The following is a 20,736-nucleotide window of genomic DNA, read 5'->3' as shown; positions in this document are numbered from 1 at the left end:
TTTTGGGTACATGCTATCTATGCCTGCCCCGTACCTAAAATACCCTACCCGCTGCAGGTAGGAACCTCCTGGGGAGTAGTATATCCGTCCACGGCCTCGGGAACGGTGCAGAGGCATTCGTACACCCTGCCCGAAGCGCCTAACCCAGTTACAAACCCACCTTAGGTACCTTCGAGATACCTTCCAAGGTACCTAACCCGCTCGCGGGCTCTTGACCAACCTGGGCTTGCCGGTCCCGACCCCGCGTGGCTTGGGCCGAAGTGGCGGTGCCTGAGAGAGGCAGACCCATCCGCGAGTCGCACGCAGGCAGGTATAGGCCGCACATCCTCGGGTAGGTACCTACAGTCCAGTAGGTACCTACATTAAATACCTCCCAATGCATGTGCGCTGGTGTGCGAGTAAGCACTTATGCAGGCCCGTAGGCTGCCCGCGTGCCAGCTACCTGGTGACGTTTGCGCTCGGGTGCCTGCTGGACGCGTATAATAATAGGTACGTGGAGTCTCTGCCTAGTAGGGGGAAGTTGGTATATGATGATGGTCGTGGCGGAATGTGTGTACCCAGCGGAAGCTCGCGTCCAGCCAGAGGTGCCGTGCAGAATCATCGCCGTCGATATAGCAACACGCCTATAGAGCCCCGTCGTCTAGCCCGACGGACACCTAAGCACTAGTTGATTTACGTACCTAGACAGCGAGTAATAGGTTGTCCACGGCCTCGTGTAAACGATTCCAGGCGGTTCGATACTCCAGTCTATAATAACAGCGGGGGTTCACCGCCTGGCCAGCATTAGTCCATCGCCTACCGTCCCACGGTGCCATCATGGCTCCCAAAACGTGGATTATGCTGGGTATTGCGCTCTTGCGACCGTTCGTGTTTCCGTGCGACTAATCGTGAGAGATAGAGAACAACCCTGAGGTGATGAATCAGCTGGCGACCAAACTAGGACTGTCGCCCGAATTATCCTTCTATGATGTTTGGTCGCTCGACGAGCCTGAATTAACTGCCCATATTCCTCGTCCTGTCCTCGCTCTTCTCGTCATCCTCCCTCACACTCCAGCCTGGAAGGAGGATCGCCGGAACGAGGACGCCGCAAAGTCAGACTATGAAGGTCGCGGTCCCGAAGAACCCGTCGTTTGGTTCAAGCAAACCATTGAGCACGCCTGCGGATCTATCGGATTTCTGCATTGTGCCGTCAACGGCGCAGCGGCTGATTTCATCCAACCAGGGTCCGATCTAGATGCTATTCGTCGTGCCGCTATCCCTCTCGGGAGGGAAGAGCGGGCCAAAATGCTCTATGATAGCGTGCCTTTCGAAGAAGCCCACAATTCCTGTGTCCAGCTGGGGGAAACGGCTGCGAGCAACGAGGACCACCTGGGTCAACATTTCGTGGCTTTCGTCAAGGCAAACGACAGGCTCTGGGAACTGGAAGGATCGAGGAAAGGGCCGATAGATCGGGGCGCCCTGGGGGTTGATGAAGACGTCTTGAGCTCCAGAGCCCTTGATTTGGGCTTCAGGAGGGTCATCCGACTGGAGCAGGAGGCCGGAGGGGAAGATCTGCGGTTTAGCTGCATTGCTTTGTCACGAAAGGTATAGGTCTTCCTGGATGTGCATGAGCTGAAGAACACGGTATTGTGGGTGATCACTGTGGAGAAGAGTCCGGATTAGAATCCGAAGTGCCCGTCGGCTGGTGTTTCCGCTGCCGCCATGTGGCAGGTTTCCTCTGCCTCTCGTCTAATGTCAAACTTGCTCAGTCTTGTTGGTGACGTGAGACCTCTCTATACTCCTGTCCCAGAGACGACCCGCTCGGGGTTTCGTTCGAAATGACGGGTCACTGACCTTCAAATCTCTGTATCCTATGACTAACAGCCAACAGCGGCCTGCCACCTAACTCTTCGATCCCAAGAGCCAGTTAGTGCTGGGCTAGAAGAGGTCGGCTGTTTGCCCCGAGGTTTGGTTGTTCTCGAAATAGCTATTCCTGGTCCGCGTGGAGGATTTGTGTGAAGGGCGGCTCCGGTTTCGAATAATGGGAATTGGAAGGTTGAGAACTCGTCAAAACTGCGGACGGAGCGATACGAGGTTAACGAGCTGATGGTCGCCAGGGCCGTCGTAGAGCACCCCTTAGCGAGCGGCGAGGCCCACAACTCACGGCCAGACTGGACGGCTTCTTTGCGTGGCCGGATGCATGCAGCGTGTAAAAGAATAAGACACGTGGGATCAGGAGACCGGTTCGTCAGCTTTATTATAGTCACGTAGACGTGTAGTTCGAATGTAGTCGCCCAGGCTCGGCTGCGGCTGAAGCCAAGGTCGCAGAAAATTAGGAAAGTCGCCAACAGATCATCTATCGCTTTCCCGCCGCGCTCTCCAATGAAGGTGTCGAGACGGGCTGGGCCGAGGACGTGGTTGCATAGAATCTGGGTTACGAAGGGGTATAAATGGTAGGTATTCCAGGGCCTAGGCCAATCTAGCGGCGCCCGCTAGGACCACGTAGTTCCTATACCGCTGCTATCATCGCTATAGGCAAATGCTGGCAGCGTCTTGTGAGCGATAGATTACCAGGCGGACGGAGTTGGGTTGGTCTGAGACTTGGAAATAAGTAGGGATGGTTGAGCAGACCACCAGTTCTAATAGTGGGATGTATGTGATGTGTGTAGTAGTAGTGGTAGGAGGAATTAGGAGGCAGGCGAGTTTCCGCCTCTCCAAGATATATGTACATAGGTAGGTACATTATGTAAATGCAGGTTGAATAACTTGGAGGGAACCCCGGACTCGGCTCCTGCCGACCTAGATAGGTACATACCTACATACATATGGCATATGCAAGTACGCACCTTCTCGGTGAGGCACACCGACCGGTCCTTCCTCCCCCTCTACGCCTCTCAACTGATCCGAGGTCGACAATACCTCAGGTATCTTGGGGAGGTACAGGCACAGACCCAGGTACAGACCCATGTACGTAGATGCCTCGTTTCATGCAGGTAGCGCCTTATGTACTACGTTAGTTGTTGGGTAGGTAGTTAGGTAGGCAGGTGCAATGTTGACGTGCGGTACGGAGCTGAACAAGTAATGCGCGTGCATATATCCATGCCTACCTACCCACCTACCTACCTAGACCTACAAACCCACCTGCCTCCTACGTATGTACTTGTGTACTTCCGTCCTTCTATTCTCGCCGAGGAGGCAGGACGGGCCTAAGCCGTAGCACCTCCCTACTGTAGGTACTTAGGTTGTCGTACGGGTATACCTGACCTGATGTAAGGCATGTGCCTAAGCCATCCACTGAGTTAGGTAGGTACCTTGATACAGACCGTTACCTCTTAGTAGGCAGACGGACCTTGTGTACATAACATATCACCCGTGGTTGCCTCAGCCTACCTAGGTACCTCCCTAGATGCTGTGTGCCCACCCTAGGTAGGTACCGTAAGCCAGGCCCCCCTGCACACAGTAGGCAGTTAGGCGCATGTAGGTGGCGTTCATCCCGTATTATAGGTGAAGCAGAGAGGTAGGCACGTACAGCTAGGCTAGGCTGGTAACTTCCGTGCTTCCGTGCTTACCTTCTTAGTATATGCCTGTAGCATATGATTGGCTACGTGGGAGCGGATGGATGAGACGCTCAGCTTACGTACCCAGGCATACTTCCACGCGTGGCTAGGTACCTGGCTAGGTACCTACATTAGAGGTAGAGGTTGGTAGGTACCTACCTAGGCAGGCACCCAAGTAAGTACCTAGGTGCTGTGCGTACCTGGGTACCTGCCTACCGACCTACCAACCTGCGTGGCAGGCCTGGCAGGCGCTGCGGGCTGGGGGGAATGCCATCCGGACGCATTGACACGCTTAATTAAGGTAATCTGCGCTTCTTATCGCTGCTCCCCCATCCCTCAACTTGACGTGCCCATTATTCATCTTCTGCTTGGATTTACGTGTAATTTTATCCATGCTGCCGAGATATGCGATGGGAGACGTCTTAGGTACCTAGAGAAATTAACTTCATCTTCATTATGCTGTGATTTCCCGGGAAAACATAGAAGCAGAGAGAAGAGAGTGTATCTTTCGACGTCATCGTTTCCTGAGAATTCCCAGGTACCTACCCACATCTTCGGGTCCCAGCTTCCCGTCCTGTCCCACCACTGGCAGGGCAGCCGGGCGACGTTGATGGATGTGCGGGTACGTACCTCCTGCATTTGCGCTCATGTACCTACCTCCAAGTGATTTTATTAGTCCGTTGCGATTCTTACGTAGGAGGCCGGGTTTTACTCGTACGCGAAGAACAAACCGACTTCCACTCTCGCCGGCCAATATATCTGCGGCTTTTCGTGGCCCTCTCTCTTCCTCTTCCTCTCTCTCTGGGCGCTGGCTACCCGTCCTCCCGCACATCCTTTCGGCCCGCGCAGCTCGATGCTCAGAATCCAGCAGATTGCCGGCAACTAGCGGGATGACGTCGGGCTTCTCGCTCGTTTGTGTGTCGGCAAGCCAAGCCCGCCCGTCATCCATCGTCGAGACTTGACCCTTTTGGACCTGACCTGGACGAGGTTCGAGAACTCGAGCTGGGCCTCCGCCACCCGCCTTTCATTTTGGTCCAATTGTATTTGCCTAGCAGCGAGCTCCCACGACCTGGGAACCACCCCGGCAACGCATCGTCTCGAGACCAGCCCCTACGGGCCTATGGCCGCCGGAGCCAGGTCGCTGCGGGACCGCGTTGGGATGTTTGGCAGCGGGTTGTGAGTTGCAGAGGCCAGCGCTGCATTTGCCACCAGGATGAGCGGATGCACGGTTTGCAGGTGGGTGGGTGAGCGCGTGGGAAGAGGTAGGTAGAGAGAGATGTCTCATTTGCGGCGCCTCGACGGGCTTGCGAAGGGGGCATTCATACATATGTCCATGCTACCTGGCTCTGCAGCCTTCTTCAGCCCCTTGAGGTCTGGCCACTTTTATTCCTGATGGGTTCCTTTTGCCAGTGCAACAGCCACACTAATCAGGTTCTCGCCGGTCTCCAACTGGCAACCCGCGCCGTTGCATCAACCACCAGGATAAAGCAAATCACAGCGGTTTCGAGCGCTTGGGAAGTCATGTGTCCGGCTGTCTGGCGAGCAAGCTTCACTGCACTGACCGTTCTGTAAACTGTTGCCGGGCCCGTCGAGAGAGCGGTACCTTTCGACCGCGAGCGCTCGACAAAACCAAATTAAGGCCCTGTATCTCCCTTCCTTGGTGAGGCGGCCGGCGGAGTCGGACATTTCCTCCGTGAGAACCACCCTCCACCATCATCAAAACATTCGGTTTTGCTTGCCTTGGCCCAAATGTCTCCAAAAAATACAAAATCTCCATCAATTTTTGCCCTCGTGCTTCTTTGAAGAGTCGCTACCGCATGACACACGCTGGTAGAGCAGACTATGATCCCGGCCGGCCAGTCGCCACCGTACTAGCCCATCTACGGACCGCTAGATATCCGAGCTGATACCTCCGCCGTCGACGCGTTGCGGTCCGGCCCGGCGACCGTCCTCCAGACCCAGACCCCCATACGGCAAGTACATCGCGCGCCTGATCAGCGTCGACTCGCTCTTTGGCACACGCGCTTCTTTAGGGATAGTCGGGTTTGGACACCACCGTAGCACTAACCTCGTCTCGTCTGTCATGTGCCCCCTGTTGACAGGAAACCTTCCCGATCGACCTCGAACTAGAGGCCTTTTCCCCCCATCCTCACCTACCTCTCCCCGGCTCGCTTATTAATTATAGAGGATGAATCCCGAGAACGCTTCGAACAATTCAAGTTCTGCTGGCCCGGCGACTCCCACCAACAGCAGAAAGGAGCGGGGCGCGATAGCAGCCCAGGTATTTTGCCTTCCCACTCTCCGCAACCAGTTTTGACCATCCGTCTAGGCCTGTGAGTCCTGCAGGCAGCGCAAACAGAGATGCAGCGAGGAACGGCCGAAGTGCGCTACTTGTCAGGTCAGTGATTGAAAGTCTTTTGCGTGTCCGTCCCAGCCTGCCGGGAAGCAAGTCAGCAACCTCCCCCCCCCTTCTCTCCCGGGAAAATCGCTCTTGAAGTCGTGCAGCACTCGTCTACTCTCGATGGTCCTCTTGGGGGATTCGTATAAACTGTGCGAGTAGGCTAATCACTAACTCCGGGGTGCGGAACAGCGAATGAATGTGAGGATGGCTCGTCATCTCAACCCGCGTTAGTGTGCTACTAACCCCGTCAGCTGGAATGCAAATATCGAGAGCCCCAGCCGACCAAGTGCGTATCCTCCGAGTGCACATTCGACCAGTCGCCCGTTGCCGAATGGTGTAGTGCGGTTACGCGTCGACCATACTGACTAGCTGCAGGAAAGACAAGACCCTTGTTGAGATATTGGAGAGACTCAAGAGCCTCGAAGGGGGGCTAAGGAATCTCGAGGGGAAAGTCGATAACCTCAACACTCGAGGCTCTTTTCCCCAATCCATATATGGCCCTACACTGCCCAATCCTTCCGCCACGACGCTAGATACCAGCCGGATCAGTTCGTGGTCCCCTCAGAATGTGCATCTGCCGCCGCCGCCAATCCCCCCAGCCTCTGCGCGAGACGTTCAGTACGTCTCCGCAACGTATAAAACGCTATCTTGGCCTTACGTGCAGCCGATCCTCGAGAATAAGGTCCCGAATCTCGACCTAGCATGTCTAGAGAAAGACGGAGTTGCCGTGTTGTTGGGCCTGCAGGGACGGACGATGTCTCTGCCAAAGAGCATGCATGGCTCTCTGCATATCGGTGGCGAGGGGTCCTCTCTTCCCATGCAGGTCCCTCACTCGAGTCAAGTGATGCAGACGGGGGAGCTAAACTTGAACTGGGAAACGATGCAGCGACTCGCTAAGTCGTACTTCGATACGTTCAACTTGATACATCCGATCATGGATCGGCAATCGTTTGTGTCGGAAGTATTGCCTTCCATCGGGAATAATGGCTTCGATGAGAGCAGTTCTTCCACATTGGCCTGTCTGGTATTCGCGCTCGGCGAAGTCGCTCTTAACGCTACACAGGGCGCCCCCCTCGGTGTAAGTCAGATATCGAGCAACTCATTATCAACCTTTCACTTCGTTCACAGTATCGCATAGTACCGGAGGCATACCTTGTGAAATCCAACCCGTTTCCCACCCACGCTATCCGCCTGTTCTTCTACAACGCGGAGAGACGGCTGCTAATACGCTTTTGCAGACCCATAAAGGTCGCCCTAGCGGTGTCAGGGGCGGAACTCTAGAGAGACCACCGGGCTTGCTGCTTTTTAACGAGGCCAGGAAGCGAATGGGTTTCAATTTAACCGAGTGCAGTCTGGAAAATGTACAGATGTTCGCATTAGCAGCGTGAGTGCTTTCCCAATCGCAACTCGTATTGTTGTAGCTTACCAGTTCGGTTACATAGTATATACTACGGAACGTGTTGTCATCATCTGGTAATTCCTCCCGGTATTGCAGGTATTATCTTCACGGCCTGGGGTCTAATTGGCGTAGGAGTTCTGGCGCATGACGATATCAGCCTCGCTAGCTTGCCAGGCGCTGCTGACCAGGTATGCACAAGAGATGATGAAACGAGGTTGATCATGGTTGACGTGGCCTCAGCAACCCGGAAGAGTTGACGACACACCGAGGCGATTTGGTTCGAAGGGCATTTTGGCATTGTTCCATAATGGAGACGTACACCAACGACTCACTCTTATCCGCTTAGGGATCCGGGCTGACCCTCGACAGATATTTAAACATGGAGCTGAACCTGCCTCAGACTGGGCTCGACAAATTAGAAGCCATAGTTGGCTTGCCAGATTTCAGCGGCCCGTACTCGGAGGATGACTACATCGGAAACCAGACATCACATTTCCAAGAGCACTTCGCCTCGCAAATCGTGCTTCGGAGACTCTCTGTGGAGTTTCACACCACATTGACTAATGGTAAGCTGCATTGCTCGTTACCTTCACATCGTAGCAAGACGGCTAACGAGGGAAGCAAAGCTTTCGGCCCTACGAATCTCGCAGCCGAAACGCCGGCCACGCCGGCCACGGTTATGATGAAGCAGATGGCCGCCCAACTAGATCAGTGGCGAGGCCTCTTACCTGCATATCTGCGTTGGGAAGAAGAACACCCCGGGGCCGTACCGAACCCGACCGAAGAGCTGTACGACGACCAATCGATGTATCCGCCTCCCATTCCCGATCTCCACGCCAACTTCATGTTCACGGCGGATCTGGACAGCCCTCCCGTGAGCTATCCTTACGCGCTAGATATACAGACGGCTAGCCTCCGGACCCGATATTACTACGTCAAGTATCTCATTTACCGACCATTCATCTTCAAGGCCCTTCACCGCCCGGAGCAGATGACACGGGACGACGCGGACGGGGTTGTGGAATGCCTTAAGGCTTGCTTGAAATGGCCCATCACCATGTCGCCCACATGCTTCCACAAGAGGTTAGTTCCGTGCTTGTTCTTCTGGTCGCAGAACCTCCTAGGCATCCTCTTGATTCTACATCTGACGCGGCAGGTGCCGATCCTGGTGCGGATACGGACGATGATGGGAAGCAAATTCGAACAAGACGCCAACGAGACGGCCATCCTTTACACAGACTGGATACGGGACCTGAAAGACGCTGATCCGACTGCTCTGTGGTGCTGGGAGATTCTGAAGGGCATCTACTCGCTGGGGGATGACACGTGATAACTACTACACTTTTCCTTCTTCTCTGAATGTTTTCCCACTCAGCCGTATTAGATCAGCGGGGTGCAGAAGAAATTTGGAATAAGGAATAACCAAAGATTTCCCCCTTTGTGGATCAGAGCTTCTGGCTGTATACCGCGCTCGGGGGTCGTATCAGATGTCATGGAAGAAACTGGCGCTAGGTGCTTTCGGATGCGAATGTTCCGATAAGTATTTATGGGATTGGTATCTGCATTGCTAGCGAAGGGACATGGCTGTCTGGATTTGAAGCATTTATGGTAGACGTATGTGCAACCTCCGTATCGGGTGGCCATGTATATACACCAACGACCTGGCAGTTCGAACTCGCCTCGTACTTGCTCTGTTGGTCAGCATAGAAACGGCGTACTTCATGAGGTCAATATCCGCTCTTGCGCCGAGCGTGGAGAGCGGGTTAGGGTAATACAGGGGGTTGGTTCACTGCTTCTCATCTCGCCAGGTCGTGAAGCTGCGGTAGTAGAAACGGGATAGATCTTTCTCTAGCTTCCAAGACACAGGAGAGCGTGGAGTCCAGGTGCCAGCATAGGCGTCTTGGTAGCTGTCTCGGTAGCTCACCCGGCAAAGGGGTTCTGATTCACGGGGCCACGTCGGCTCGGACCTACGTTGACCTGGGAGGATGTCTCGGGGTTTCCAAGAAGCTTCGAAACACCGCGATCTAGCGTTCACGGCTCGCTAAAAATAAAATAAGAAACAAGAATTGCCCTGCCATTATAGGGCTGACTGGTCTCGGCCAATCCGCGGCCGTCGTCGGCCGCGGTCAAGAGGCTCAGGTTGCGTTCGCGTTGTATGATCCGCTTCGCGCGGCACGCGGCCTCGGCCTCGTCGCTGTCGTCCCAGCGCCTCGAGCAAACCCGCCCGCATTAGCCAACCCACACTCCACGCCCCCAGGTGCATAAACGAGGAGGCGCCGTCCAGCCCAATATTCTGGCGCTTGATAGCACACGTCCGTTTGCCGTCCCGCTTTGAGAGAGACCGGGGGAGGGGGAGGGGCCAGTATATGGCAAATTCCCGCAATCCCTATGGGGAGGGGAGGGAGCTATCTGTGAGAGCAATCCTCCACTGCTAGCCGCCTGAGTGCTCCCTCCGAGTCCCTCTCTCACACACACACACACTCTCTCTCTCCCGAATGAAATACCGCTGCTCCGTTTGAGCCCTGGGAGGGCAGCCCGGCGATGGGAAGGCACCGCGCGCGGACAAGCGCAACGCGCAGCACACACACACCGCCATTCGCGTGCCAAGATCCTGTTCCTCAGGGCCAAATCTGGCCGAGCTTACAGTGACGCTGGGGTGCGCCCTGTTCTCATCGCCGCTACGGCCCTTTTTTTTTCTTTTTCCTCTTCCTCTGGCTTGCGCTACAGGTGAAAACATACATACGTGTGTGTACGGGCGAGCACAAGTGAGGCTTTGGCGGCCGCAGCGTCGAATGAGCGGTCTGTCGCGTAATCGCTGTTGGTGCCTACAACTCTGGACTCAACCCCCGGGAATTCTCGATCGGGGGAGGGGGTTTGTCTCGCATTGGTAGAGACTGGGTTAACTGGGTAGAGCCGTAGAGTGAGAAGCGACTCTGCCTCGTTTGGCGTCTCTATCCTAGACACTTTCTGTTTCCCCTCATCGCTGGAGGGAGGTGGGCAATCACTCCGTCGAACACGGTCTACACGAGGCCATCTAGATGCACAGATATGTGAGACACGATCCCACTAGATGTGGGCGCGAGATTGGCCGCGTCGGAATTCTCGGACGGGTGGGTTGAGTGTCCGCGCGGTGTTGTTGCCACCACACGCGGGCAAAGGCAGCGAGCGTATCGAGCTGAGCGCAAATGCTTCCGACGGCCAGCGGCTGCCGTGTCCAATCCGCGCTGATCACTCCGACCCGTGTCGCCGAGATATGTCGTATGTGCGAGTGGTACATACGTGCTGACTGGCGAGGTAAGTAGATAGGGAGGTATGCATTGTGTGGTGTGCGTGTGCGCGTATGTACTACGTAGGTAGATCACGACGCCCCGACGAGCCATACCCTTCCTCCGCCCATACTTCCTTAGCAGGTTAGCGGCAGCAATGGCAGTTATGATAGCCATTGACAGATACTAGCGTCTATGGATACCGGCTCGGCAAGTGTCGCCCACAATGTGACCAGCGGGAACGTCTTGAACCTCTGGCTTGGCTGAGGCCTGTCGCGAACAGCCCTACTCGGGAAGACGTCGAGGCTAAGAGAGAGACCGTGAGAGCGAGGGAGCGCTAGGTCAGCACGGTTGCACTGCATTGAAGTGCCTATCAGACTTTTTATTGGGCACTTTTATTGCAGGGCCTGGCACGAACCCTCTCGTGTGCCCTGCAGTCGGCCGCGGTGGATGCTACATAACGGGTTGCCCTATTGTTAGGCATGGTAAGTCTGGCGTCGGGAGGCGGCGACGGTGAGAGGGGACGGAGAGAGACAGGGCGCACAGGGCGGAGGGCGGAAGGGAGGGGGTAGGCATAGCGCGAAGAGGGATTATACGAGAGTACTCTCTAGTCGGCACGCTGTGGACTTTTCCGAGGCCATAATGAAGCGAGATATAGGAACGAGAGGACAGAGATCAGACGAGCGCTTTGACCTGGGCGAAACCCAATTTGCGCTTTGACGGCTTGGACCGGGCGGTTACTTTTTCGGCGTGGTTCGGAGAGAGGGCCCACACAGGTTATGGCAGTAGGGATTGTTGGTTGATGGGTTTTGCCGTGCGCGTGTGCGTGTGTGTGTGTGCGTGTACTCATATGTGCGCACGTAGTAATGTAGTAGGTGTCTGGGTATGCGTGTTCGGGTTGGCATGGCCGGCGGTTTGGCTGGCTGGCTGGCTGGCCTGGGGTTGGGCGACGACAGCGTAAATGAGAGAGATCGATGACAAGCTTGGATATGTCCAAGCGCGGCTTCGGGAAAAATGGAAGAAGAAGAGAAGACAAGGAAGAAGGCCGAGGGATACGCAGATATGGAGGTGTGTAGGTACGTACATACATGTGTGCCTTAGGTAGAGGCAGGCAGGCTCTGGGGGAGGAAAGAGTGACGCTCCACCGGTGCCGGTGGCATCACACCCAAGTGCATGCGCGCGTGTACCACGTACAACATCTTATAGTATAGGTATCTGTCTCGGTTACTGCATAGGCAGGTATGTAGGTATGTATATGCATACATTGGGTAAGGTAGTTGAAGTCGGCGCATGCCCCGCACAACGGTTTCAACCTAGCAAGCCTGTAGGTTATGAGGTAGGTACCTTACATATATAATATATACCTATACACGTACACCCCCTCATCTATACGTCAGGGAGGTACCTACTGTATAATGACCTGATATTAGACGGGAGCCTTCGGAAACAACCTCTCCTCTGTAGTCTATAATGCCGGCTACGTTATGTAATTTCTTCTCCTGCATACCGTCATAGCAATACTCGCACATACGCCTCCTCCTAACCGTGAAGGAAGGATATAGAAATTGAAAGCCGCAAAAAATTAAAAATATAAATATGAATATAGGTGCGTCGAACCCGTGCCCCCGAGAGCGTATACGCCCTTCTCTTCCGGGAACCAGAAGACCGAAAGAGGGAGAGGAGCGCAGGGGAGAGGAGAAGGCGAAACATACGTTCAACAGAGCTATGACTGTAAGTATGGTACGACTCGGAACCGGGTCCAGTGATCCCTTGGCCGACGGCTTCGAGAAGGATTCCCGGCCTCTCTCGCCCCTACAAGCTACCAAAGGACCAAGCACCAAAGCAAAGGTGTCCACCCTATTGTCGCTGTCGCAACGCCCGTACGCGCGTACTGTATACCTGCATAGCGGAGTACATATGTACATATATGCATACACGCGTACGTGCATATACGCCCATCTCCTCTCTCCTATCCCATCCCGGCCACCTGGGTCCTGACCCGGCTATGCCACGGGCAGTAAGTAGGGGGGGGGGAAGCTGGTCCTCCGACCCCGACCGCGTGGCACAATCAGCCGGCCATAGCTCTCCTTCGTCTGGCACGTTTTTTGTTCTTTCGGGCTTTCCCCCGTCTCAGTACCGCGCCAGAAGTGCGCTTTGAGCGCAGTTTGGACGTACCTAATCCCGTGCCAGCCCACACGCACTACGTAAGCCGCCCGCTGCTGCCAAAAGCTCTCCCCACTGCCTGCCCAGTCCTGTGGAGTTCATGCAATGCAAGTCCCAAAGCTGTCGGTACCACTGAAGCTAACCGGATCAGGCGTCTCGTGGCTTCCCTCCTCCTCTGGATGCCTAGTTACTATACTACGTACCTAGGTACCTAAGATATGTGTGTAGCCAGGTACATATATAGGTACCTCAGGCCTGAGGTCGGCGCGTATGCGTGCGAGTACGCAAGTTCCTGCCTCATAATGCTGATTCTCCATGTCATCATAATGGCAAGGGCAGCGGGGAGTGCTCCACGCACATAACCTCTAACTACGGGTAAACGGGTAAACGGGTATACGCAGCAGGTATTATATACCGCGACATCAAGGCAAGGAGATACATACGTACCCACGTCTGGCGCCAACTAGGATCAGGTTGTGGCCCGGTACGTCGGCAATCTCTCTTGCAGGGCCTCGCGCGCGTGGGAGAGAGACATGCATATGTACAGAACAGGTATCCTGTATATATCAAGTATGTATGTACCTACATGCTCGAGAGAGTGTGCTGATACGACTTTCCTACATATACTCACGTACTAGTAGATCTTGTCAAGAGGTAGACTACATGCGCCAGGGTTGCCTGCCACATCGACGCCAGCACTTATGAGTATACTATTACCTACCTACCTAGGTAGGTAGGTACTATGTATATCCATACCGGTACGTGCATGACCTAGATTAAGTTAGGTTGGGCTGGGTACTTACATGCCTCCTACGTACATATGCGCCTATCAGCGTCCTCAAATGCGAGTCAAACGTGCGCATGTTACATTTTCGTCCGACAAACCGTTTGGGCCGGCTGCGCAGCTTGGCGTTTCCACCCTCCATCCGGATCTTCTCCCTCTCTCCGTCTCTCCCCCTCTCAACATCTCTCTCTCTCTCTCGCGCCCTCTTACCCGAGAGCGCGTGTTGCGCCACCGTGGACGCGTCTCAGTCTCAGGGGGAGGGTCCCCGACTTATCGCTATCGTCGGCATCGCTATCCGCTGCAGGCTCAGACAAAGCTCGTCGTCGGTTCTACATCACCCTCACCTCGCCACTCTCCCCTAGTTACAATTCCACGACCCCGTCTACGGCTCCTCCGGTTCCTGCTGTGCGGTAGGATCGGCTCAGATACCCGGGCGGGAAAAAACAAAGAACGGAACGACAACGGCGATGATCGCTCACCTTCGCCTGCCTCACTTTTTGTCGCTTAGTTGCCCGACCCTCGGCTTACCTACATCCCCCCCCCCCGCTCCCCCCTCCCGCCCCCAGCCTTACAGAGATGTCAGAGATGTTGCCAGTTGAGACGCACTATGTATGTGTGTATGATATTGCCCATACTATAATACAAGCAGAATCGATCGTTGTTTCTATTTACTTTGAAACACCCTCTACTCCCGGCCCACCTTCTTCTCCTTGGAGCCAGAGAGATCACACGGCGAAGCCGACGCCTCTGGATTTTTTTTTTCTCCTCCCGCTGCCCCATCGACCTCGACGCTGTGTGCGCACACAGGCACGTGAAGATCTTTAGCATGCCCGCCTCCCGTTAGACTGTCTCGGATAGGATCTTGTATTTCTCCTTATCATCCGACTATCTCGCCACTTGTCTCGTACGGAAAGCAGGTATTGTGCCCATATGGCGACATTTCCGTGGTGGATCTAGAAAGTCCAATTCGTGGGGGGAACTGTTCCTCTCTGGATCACATATCCGCGATATTAAGCACAAGTGCTAGCTTGGTAACCGGGCGCCGCAAGCCACGGCCCACCCGCACAGATGTGTACGTCCATGTATGTGGATCAGCACATCAGATTGGGGGAGAGGGGTGAGGATCGACATGGGTTGGTTGGCGTTGAGGCATTTTGGATCGTCACGGTCTGTGCCCTGTGGCTCAGATATTGGACGACTCGCAACAAACATGCCCATACACCCAGCACATATGGACAAGGGTCCGGGAGAACGTCGACAAGCCTGCCCGATCGGGAGAGGATGATAGATTCAGCAACGTCACCGCCGAGGACCCTCTCACACATAGGTGCGCTCCCTCACTCGCCTACAGACATGCTACTACCTACGTAGGTACGTATGCGCACGCACACCCGGCAATAGCAGTCGAACCATTATAGCGCTGCTGCGTGCTATTATCATACAATGTTACGTTGCCGTTGTAGCTGTCAGATCACGCACCGCGGATTCCCATCACACAACAGAGCCTTGTCACGGGGAGAGGGATGGCCGCAACCCCATCAGGCGAGCATCCGCTATCAGGCGAGGCAGCAGACAAGGTACCTAGGGCGTTATCTCGGCAGCTAGCTATGCCATTCACCTACGCAGGACTCGTTGCGTGAGTAGGTAAGCATGAGCCATGAGCTCGCGGTGGCCAGCCCAAGCCGAGGGGCGAAGGAGGGAACACTTCGTTCCCCGCCTACGTAGGAACGGAGGGAGGGACGGATAGATGGACGGGTGGATGGATGGGTAGATAGATGGGTGCAGGGACGGGACGTACATACATGCGCATGCAATGTATGTGTGCTCTACAACTCTGCCGGTAATTCGGATTCTGTCACAGGTGCAGACCGATCCTCAAAAGGAAAATTTCGACCAATTTCCGCAGTTGATGCGGGCATTCACCAGGCCGCCGGGCCACGGCAGGTATCTTTAGATACCCCCGGTTCCCCAGTTTTCCGCCCAGGGCGCCTCAAGCTCCAGGGGTGAGGGCTTGGCCGGCGCCAGGAGGCTCTGGGATGCTCTTCTTGGTACATAGATTCGGTATGCTGCCTCTATATGGGGGTGCGTACGTACGATACGCTAACTACCCAGGCCCCTCTATCCACCGCGACCGCCGGTCTTACCAAGCAACACGTACGCCTATCCAGTCGTTTTGTCGTGTTCCTGTTTTCTCCCCCCCTCGGCCTCTCTGTCAGCATTTGCTATATCCCCTTTCGTCATCTCGCTACGTCGTCCGCGGCGGCGATGATGGTCTTATGATGTTCAGGTCATAGTGGGCCGGAACGTACCCGACGACGCGACGCCACACCGAAGGGGCTATGGCACGGGCGAGGGGGCGGCCGATGCTGTCGGCACGCCAACTTTAGAACGCATACGTACATACATTCACATACGTAGATGTCACGCGGACTTGATATCACCGTCCCATATGGGAGACGGGGGAAGGGGAAGGGGTCCTTCGTTTGCCCGGTGTGCGGCCATGGCATGATGATCAGGGACGGACGGAACTGTTATTGCACTGCAACGGTAATGTGTTAATACCCTACCACGTACTACCGAGCAAGTAGCATGTGTCCATCGCAAATTGGTGGCCAATATCGGCTACGCTGCTGACGGCTTTTCCTTTTTGCTGCTCTCGTCTTTTTCTTTTCTTGGTTTTGGCGCCGGGCATCTCGGAGGAGGTCCGGGGGCGGGTGGTAAACCGCAGAAAGAAAAAGAAAAAGAAGAAGTTGGGGCACGCGCTGCCTTGGAGAGAATTGGAGAGGATATATATATAATAGATCTCCAAATGTATTATGCATGTCCATGGATGGATGGGCTGGCGCAGATGCAGAATGCCTCCCTATCTGAGGGCTGAGGGACCTACGGATGGCAGTTCTGGTAGCGAGAGCGCGAAGTAATATGCTTAGATGCGTAGGTGCACGTAGGTAGAGTTAGGTACCTCTACCTAAGGTAGAGGTTAGGTAGGTACCTAAGGTAGGTAGTATTCGTATGCCTGTATAATACGTAGGAATATAGGCAGGTATATACCTACCCCCTAGGTGCCTATAACATGACGTGCCTAGGTAACGAGGTAAGTACCTAGGTCCTTTGGGCAGGAGGTAACTCTAGATAGGTACCTATCTGCGTCAGCAGTTCGCTCACCGGGCGCATGGTAGTGATACTATCCCGATACGTGCACATGCCATCCTGTACCTTTTTAGCTCCGTCCCGAAACAGGCCGCGGGCAACGCACCTACCGAAGCCATAAACCGGATAGGTCACGATGAGGTATGTACTTGCCTCCTAGTAATTGCCTACCTAGAGGTACCTAATACCCCCTAAGGCAGGTGGACATACTAAAGCTCACGGTAGGTACAATACCCATGTATGTAGGTATACATATATGCATGTATGAGTATACTCATAGTTGGCTGCGGACAAGGGGGTGCCAATTCCCATCGCATTCCACCCTCCTCTTCCACTTTTCGATCCCTCTTCTCTCATCTGCGCCTGATCGCGAATCAGGTTTCCCACAGCCAGCACCCGGCCTCTCTCCGTCTCGCCGTCGCTCTCGAACTCACGTATCGGTTATACCTAGGTTGTCTGCCCGCCCACTCGTGCTGGGCCGGCTCGGTACCTGCGCGCCTGGCCCTTACAGCCCCTACGCGTCAAGCACCTCCTGAGGTAGCGCCGTCTCGGCCACGTTCGCCGGCGCATGCACACGTACAGCACACCCATAAAACCACAGGCAGCCGTAGTAGGTACGGGCGAACGCACGCCTACCGTCATCCTCGTCATCCTCGTGCAAGCCCGGCATCACCAAACAGGACGAGCCCAGGGTCTCGAAGGTGGATTGACCTTGCATGCCACGACGCCCTATGAGCGTGTAGGCACACACCTACCCACCTCACACCGCATGCCTCGCTTGGACACACGTTACGGCCACCCTACGCACGACGGTACCTATAGTGAGAGGTATCTGTGTGTATCCGTCATGGGAGGACCCAGCAGAGGGTGGATGGTCGGACACTTGCCATCACGTCGCTGGGGGCCCTGGTTCGGTTCCTCGATCTAAGAACCTTGAGGATCGTCCCCCCTTGTAACCGATTTTTTTCTTTTTTTTTTGCTGATTCTTTCGCTCTCTTCGTCTCCTCCCTCCTCCTCCTCCTCCTCCTCCATCGTATCGCATCGCATCGCATCGCATCCCTTTCGACGCTACGAGATGTATTCGTATATGAGTGCATGCCTACCGTGGGCACTGTACCTCTTAACCTACCTACCTAGGTGGTACCTAACCCACCCACCCACGACTTAGGTACCTACATATACGCTCTGCGTACATAGACGTATATGTACATATCCATACGCGCACCACACACGCACACACGCACACACGCACACACGCACACATGTCCACGCCTTCGGGTATACCTGCTATGTACCTATTCGGTACTATGCTGGCTACCTACCTACGTGCTCCGTGCCTGGTACTCTACCCAGTACACGTATTGTATTGTATACGCGTATCGACATGCGCATTACCGTCGACCTCCTATACCCACCGTCTGTATTGAACCCTCCTTCCTGGCATGTATACATCGAGGATCCCGCCAGCCTTGATCAGTAGTTGCAAAATCTCCGCGCCTTGTTTCTCGACCCTTCTGCTTCTTCTTCTGCTTGTGCTTGTGCCTGTGTTTCTTCTAACCCTCATCCCTTTTTCCCTTCTCCCTTCTCCCTTCTCCCTTCTCCCTAAACCTCCCCCCCTCCCGCCCCTCCCCTCGTCCTCGTCCTCGTCCTCTTCTCGCTCCCCTCCTCGCCCTCTCCCTCCCCCCTCCCCCCCGGTCCCTCTCCGAGAGCTCTCAACCACTGCTTTCTTCCCGCCCAGGGATGGCATCTCGTTCCAAGCTTTCCGTTCGTGGCCCTGGCCATTGTCCGACCATGCTTCATCGATCGTCTGATGGATCCAGATTTGCTTAGACCCCGTTAATTGTCACACAGTTGTTACTCTTCTTCACCTTGACCGTCAAGTCACGGCCCTGGACCGTTGAGACGTATCGTGCAAGCGCCTCTCGCCAGTGCTCTTCTGTGTCCGTCTCTCAGACATGGATACCTCCTCCCTCTACGTAGCATCTCCCTCACTCCTCGTCGCCTCCTCTTCCTCGCACTCTCCGGACCCATGTCTTCGCCCTCGGCCGTGGGTCTCGGATGTCCCCAGATAGTATGTGTATTCCCCTTCCATGTACCGTGTTCATTATCGGTGTATATGTAGCTGGAATCCGTTGCTGGACGTGCTTTACCCATATGCCTAGTTTGTGACTTACACCGGCGAGTCTACCTTCTCGCCTCTCCCACGAGCTCGCGTACTCCCTTCTCCTCCTCCCCCCTCTCTCGCCTCCTTCTCGTACGTGCGTGCACATACACACCCACAGGGACCGGGCTGACCACACCTTAATACCAACTGTTATTCAATGCTTGATATCAAGGTAGCTTGTGCCACTGGATACTCCCGGACGGCGGCTCGGCCTTGCACCCATATCCGCCCTGTATACACACACATACAAGAAACACACGCACACATATATACACATATATATAAGCTGGGCTTGCTGTCACGATCTATGTTCTCCCCCCCCCTCTCTCTCGCACTGACTTTCTCTTTGGCCGTCTTCCATCACTGCTTCCACATCTTCCTCGCCGTAGCCTCTCGAGCAAACCTTGTTAAGGCAATAAATATACGCTGCTTCCGGAAACTCTCACCACCATTGCCTGACATAACATTACCCTCGTATCGACATATATCAACGTATACACGTATAACTAGGAGAAAGGGTATGTCAGATCCCACCAACACAATCCCTCGTCGACTCGTCTGTTTACTAAAAAAGAGCATCACGGATAGGCACTCGCTGTTACACCTACACGCCCGCACCACCCATACACAAACCTACCCGTATATCTTCTTATACGCATAACGTATACGCATAACGCACACACGCCTCCGCCCGCGCATCATGTGTGACTTTACGAAGAACTACTACATCTATACGTCGTGCTTAGACCCGGGTGCGCACTTCTTCCGCACAACCGTGGACGGGAACCGAAAGCACGCCTGTCCGAAGGGCCCCCACGAGCGCTACATTGTCCAGCCTGGTCAATGTCCACTATGCGGGTGACGGCGGGAACCTGTCACCTTTTCGTCCTCTTTCCCTCTCCGCCATTACTGGAACCAGGGGGTCCGGGGCACACCCGCAGCCATCGACTTGTCGCCCAGACCCGCATTTCGAGCTGGACACCTACTCTTTCGGTAGTCTTATATATCCTGGGGTATCATAACGCATAATTCTCGCTCTATCTCGCTTGTCACTCGACCTCTCCGGATCCACTCTCGAGATGTTTACGGGCTCGATTCGGCTGTTGCGGCCGCGGTGTTGAAGGGAAGGGTACCAGTCTCCATTTTATTTTATTTTCATCAGGATATCACGGGTATGGGTGAGCGGCCTTTTGCGCTGGCGATGACGAGAGGGAGACAGAGAGATCCGGTCACATTTTCTCCCGGACGGACGCTGACGTTGGAATTGGTGCTGCGACATTACTTAAGAGTACCATGGGCTTAGCTGGGGAGGGAGGAGAGGCCGATCCGCGAAGACGATTGGGCGAGGGGTCCCGGGAGAAGAGGGACCTTGACGAGTCGCTCTGCACATGACGGTTTATTGATTAGATAGGCGCCACAGACCTATTTCTGGCCAGGGTTTTCTAGGCGGCGCAAAGGTTCGGTTTGCTGTTTGATTTCAGTTTGGGTAGCATCCCAACCCGGATGTAATAAGCGTCGGGAGGTGTCATCGGTCATGGGATAACACAGCACAGCGTTTCCTTTCTCGGGACTGGTTATATTTACAACCCTTCTGACGGCGTTAAGGGGAGGAAATACCGGTCTGGCCGTTATCAAGTAACACTGCTTTTTTTTTTTTGGCAACCCTCAGAGCGTTCCAATATCACATGTGCGACACGAACTATGTGCACGTAGAAGGGTATATGCGCACCTATATGTGTGTATAATAGATATATACCTATACATACGATGTGTAACATATATAGCTGTGCCGGTCTCGTGATGTCTATTCCGTGACATCGGTGGCTGTTGAGCACTACCAGCTAGTCCGTAAACACAACGGCGGACTCTCACC

General features: G+C 54.7%; 2 protein-coding genes across 2 annotated transcripts; both read left to right on the top strand.

The window, feature by feature from the left end:
* Positions 1-816: 816 nt before the first annotated feature.
* Positions 817-1,590, top strand: GGS23DRAFT_603721 (putative ubiquitin carboxyl-terminal hydrolase; the record flags this gene model as incomplete). The annotated part of the gene is made up of 2 exons (XM_051519507.1): positions 817-844; positions 899-1,590. The coding sequence occupies 2 exons, from the start codon at positions 817-819 to the stop codon at positions 1,588-1,590; spliced, it is 720 nt and encodes a 239-aa protein (XP_051373759.1).
* A 4,134-nt stretch (positions 1,591-5,724) lies between these two features.
* Positions 5,725-8,666, top strand: GGS23DRAFT_603720 (uncharacterized protein; the record flags this gene model as incomplete). Its single annotated transcript, XM_051519506.1, has 10 exons — positions 5,725-5,817; positions 5,866-5,934; positions 6,189-6,223; positions 6,313-7,015; positions 7,176-7,321; positions 7,380-7,410; positions 7,469-7,524; positions 7,577-7,613; positions 7,683-7,902; positions 7,963-8,666. 10 exons carry the CDS (start codon positions 5,725-5,727, stop codon positions 8,664-8,666), a joined length of 2,094 nt encoding a protein of 697 aa, XP_051373758.1.
* Between the last annotated feature and the right edge of the window lie 12,070 nt (positions 8,667-20,736).

This window comes from Durotheca rogersii (assembly GCF_024521655.1).
Source record: "Durotheca rogersii strain YMJ 92031201 chromosome Unknown GGS23scaffold_5, whole genome shotgun sequence".
In the NCBI taxonomy this organism is placed as follows: Eukaryota; Fungi; Ascomycota; class Sordariomycetes; order Xylariales; family Xylariaceae; genus Durotheca; species Durotheca rogersii.
This window is presented reverse-complemented; position numbering and strand designations above follow the sequence as displayed.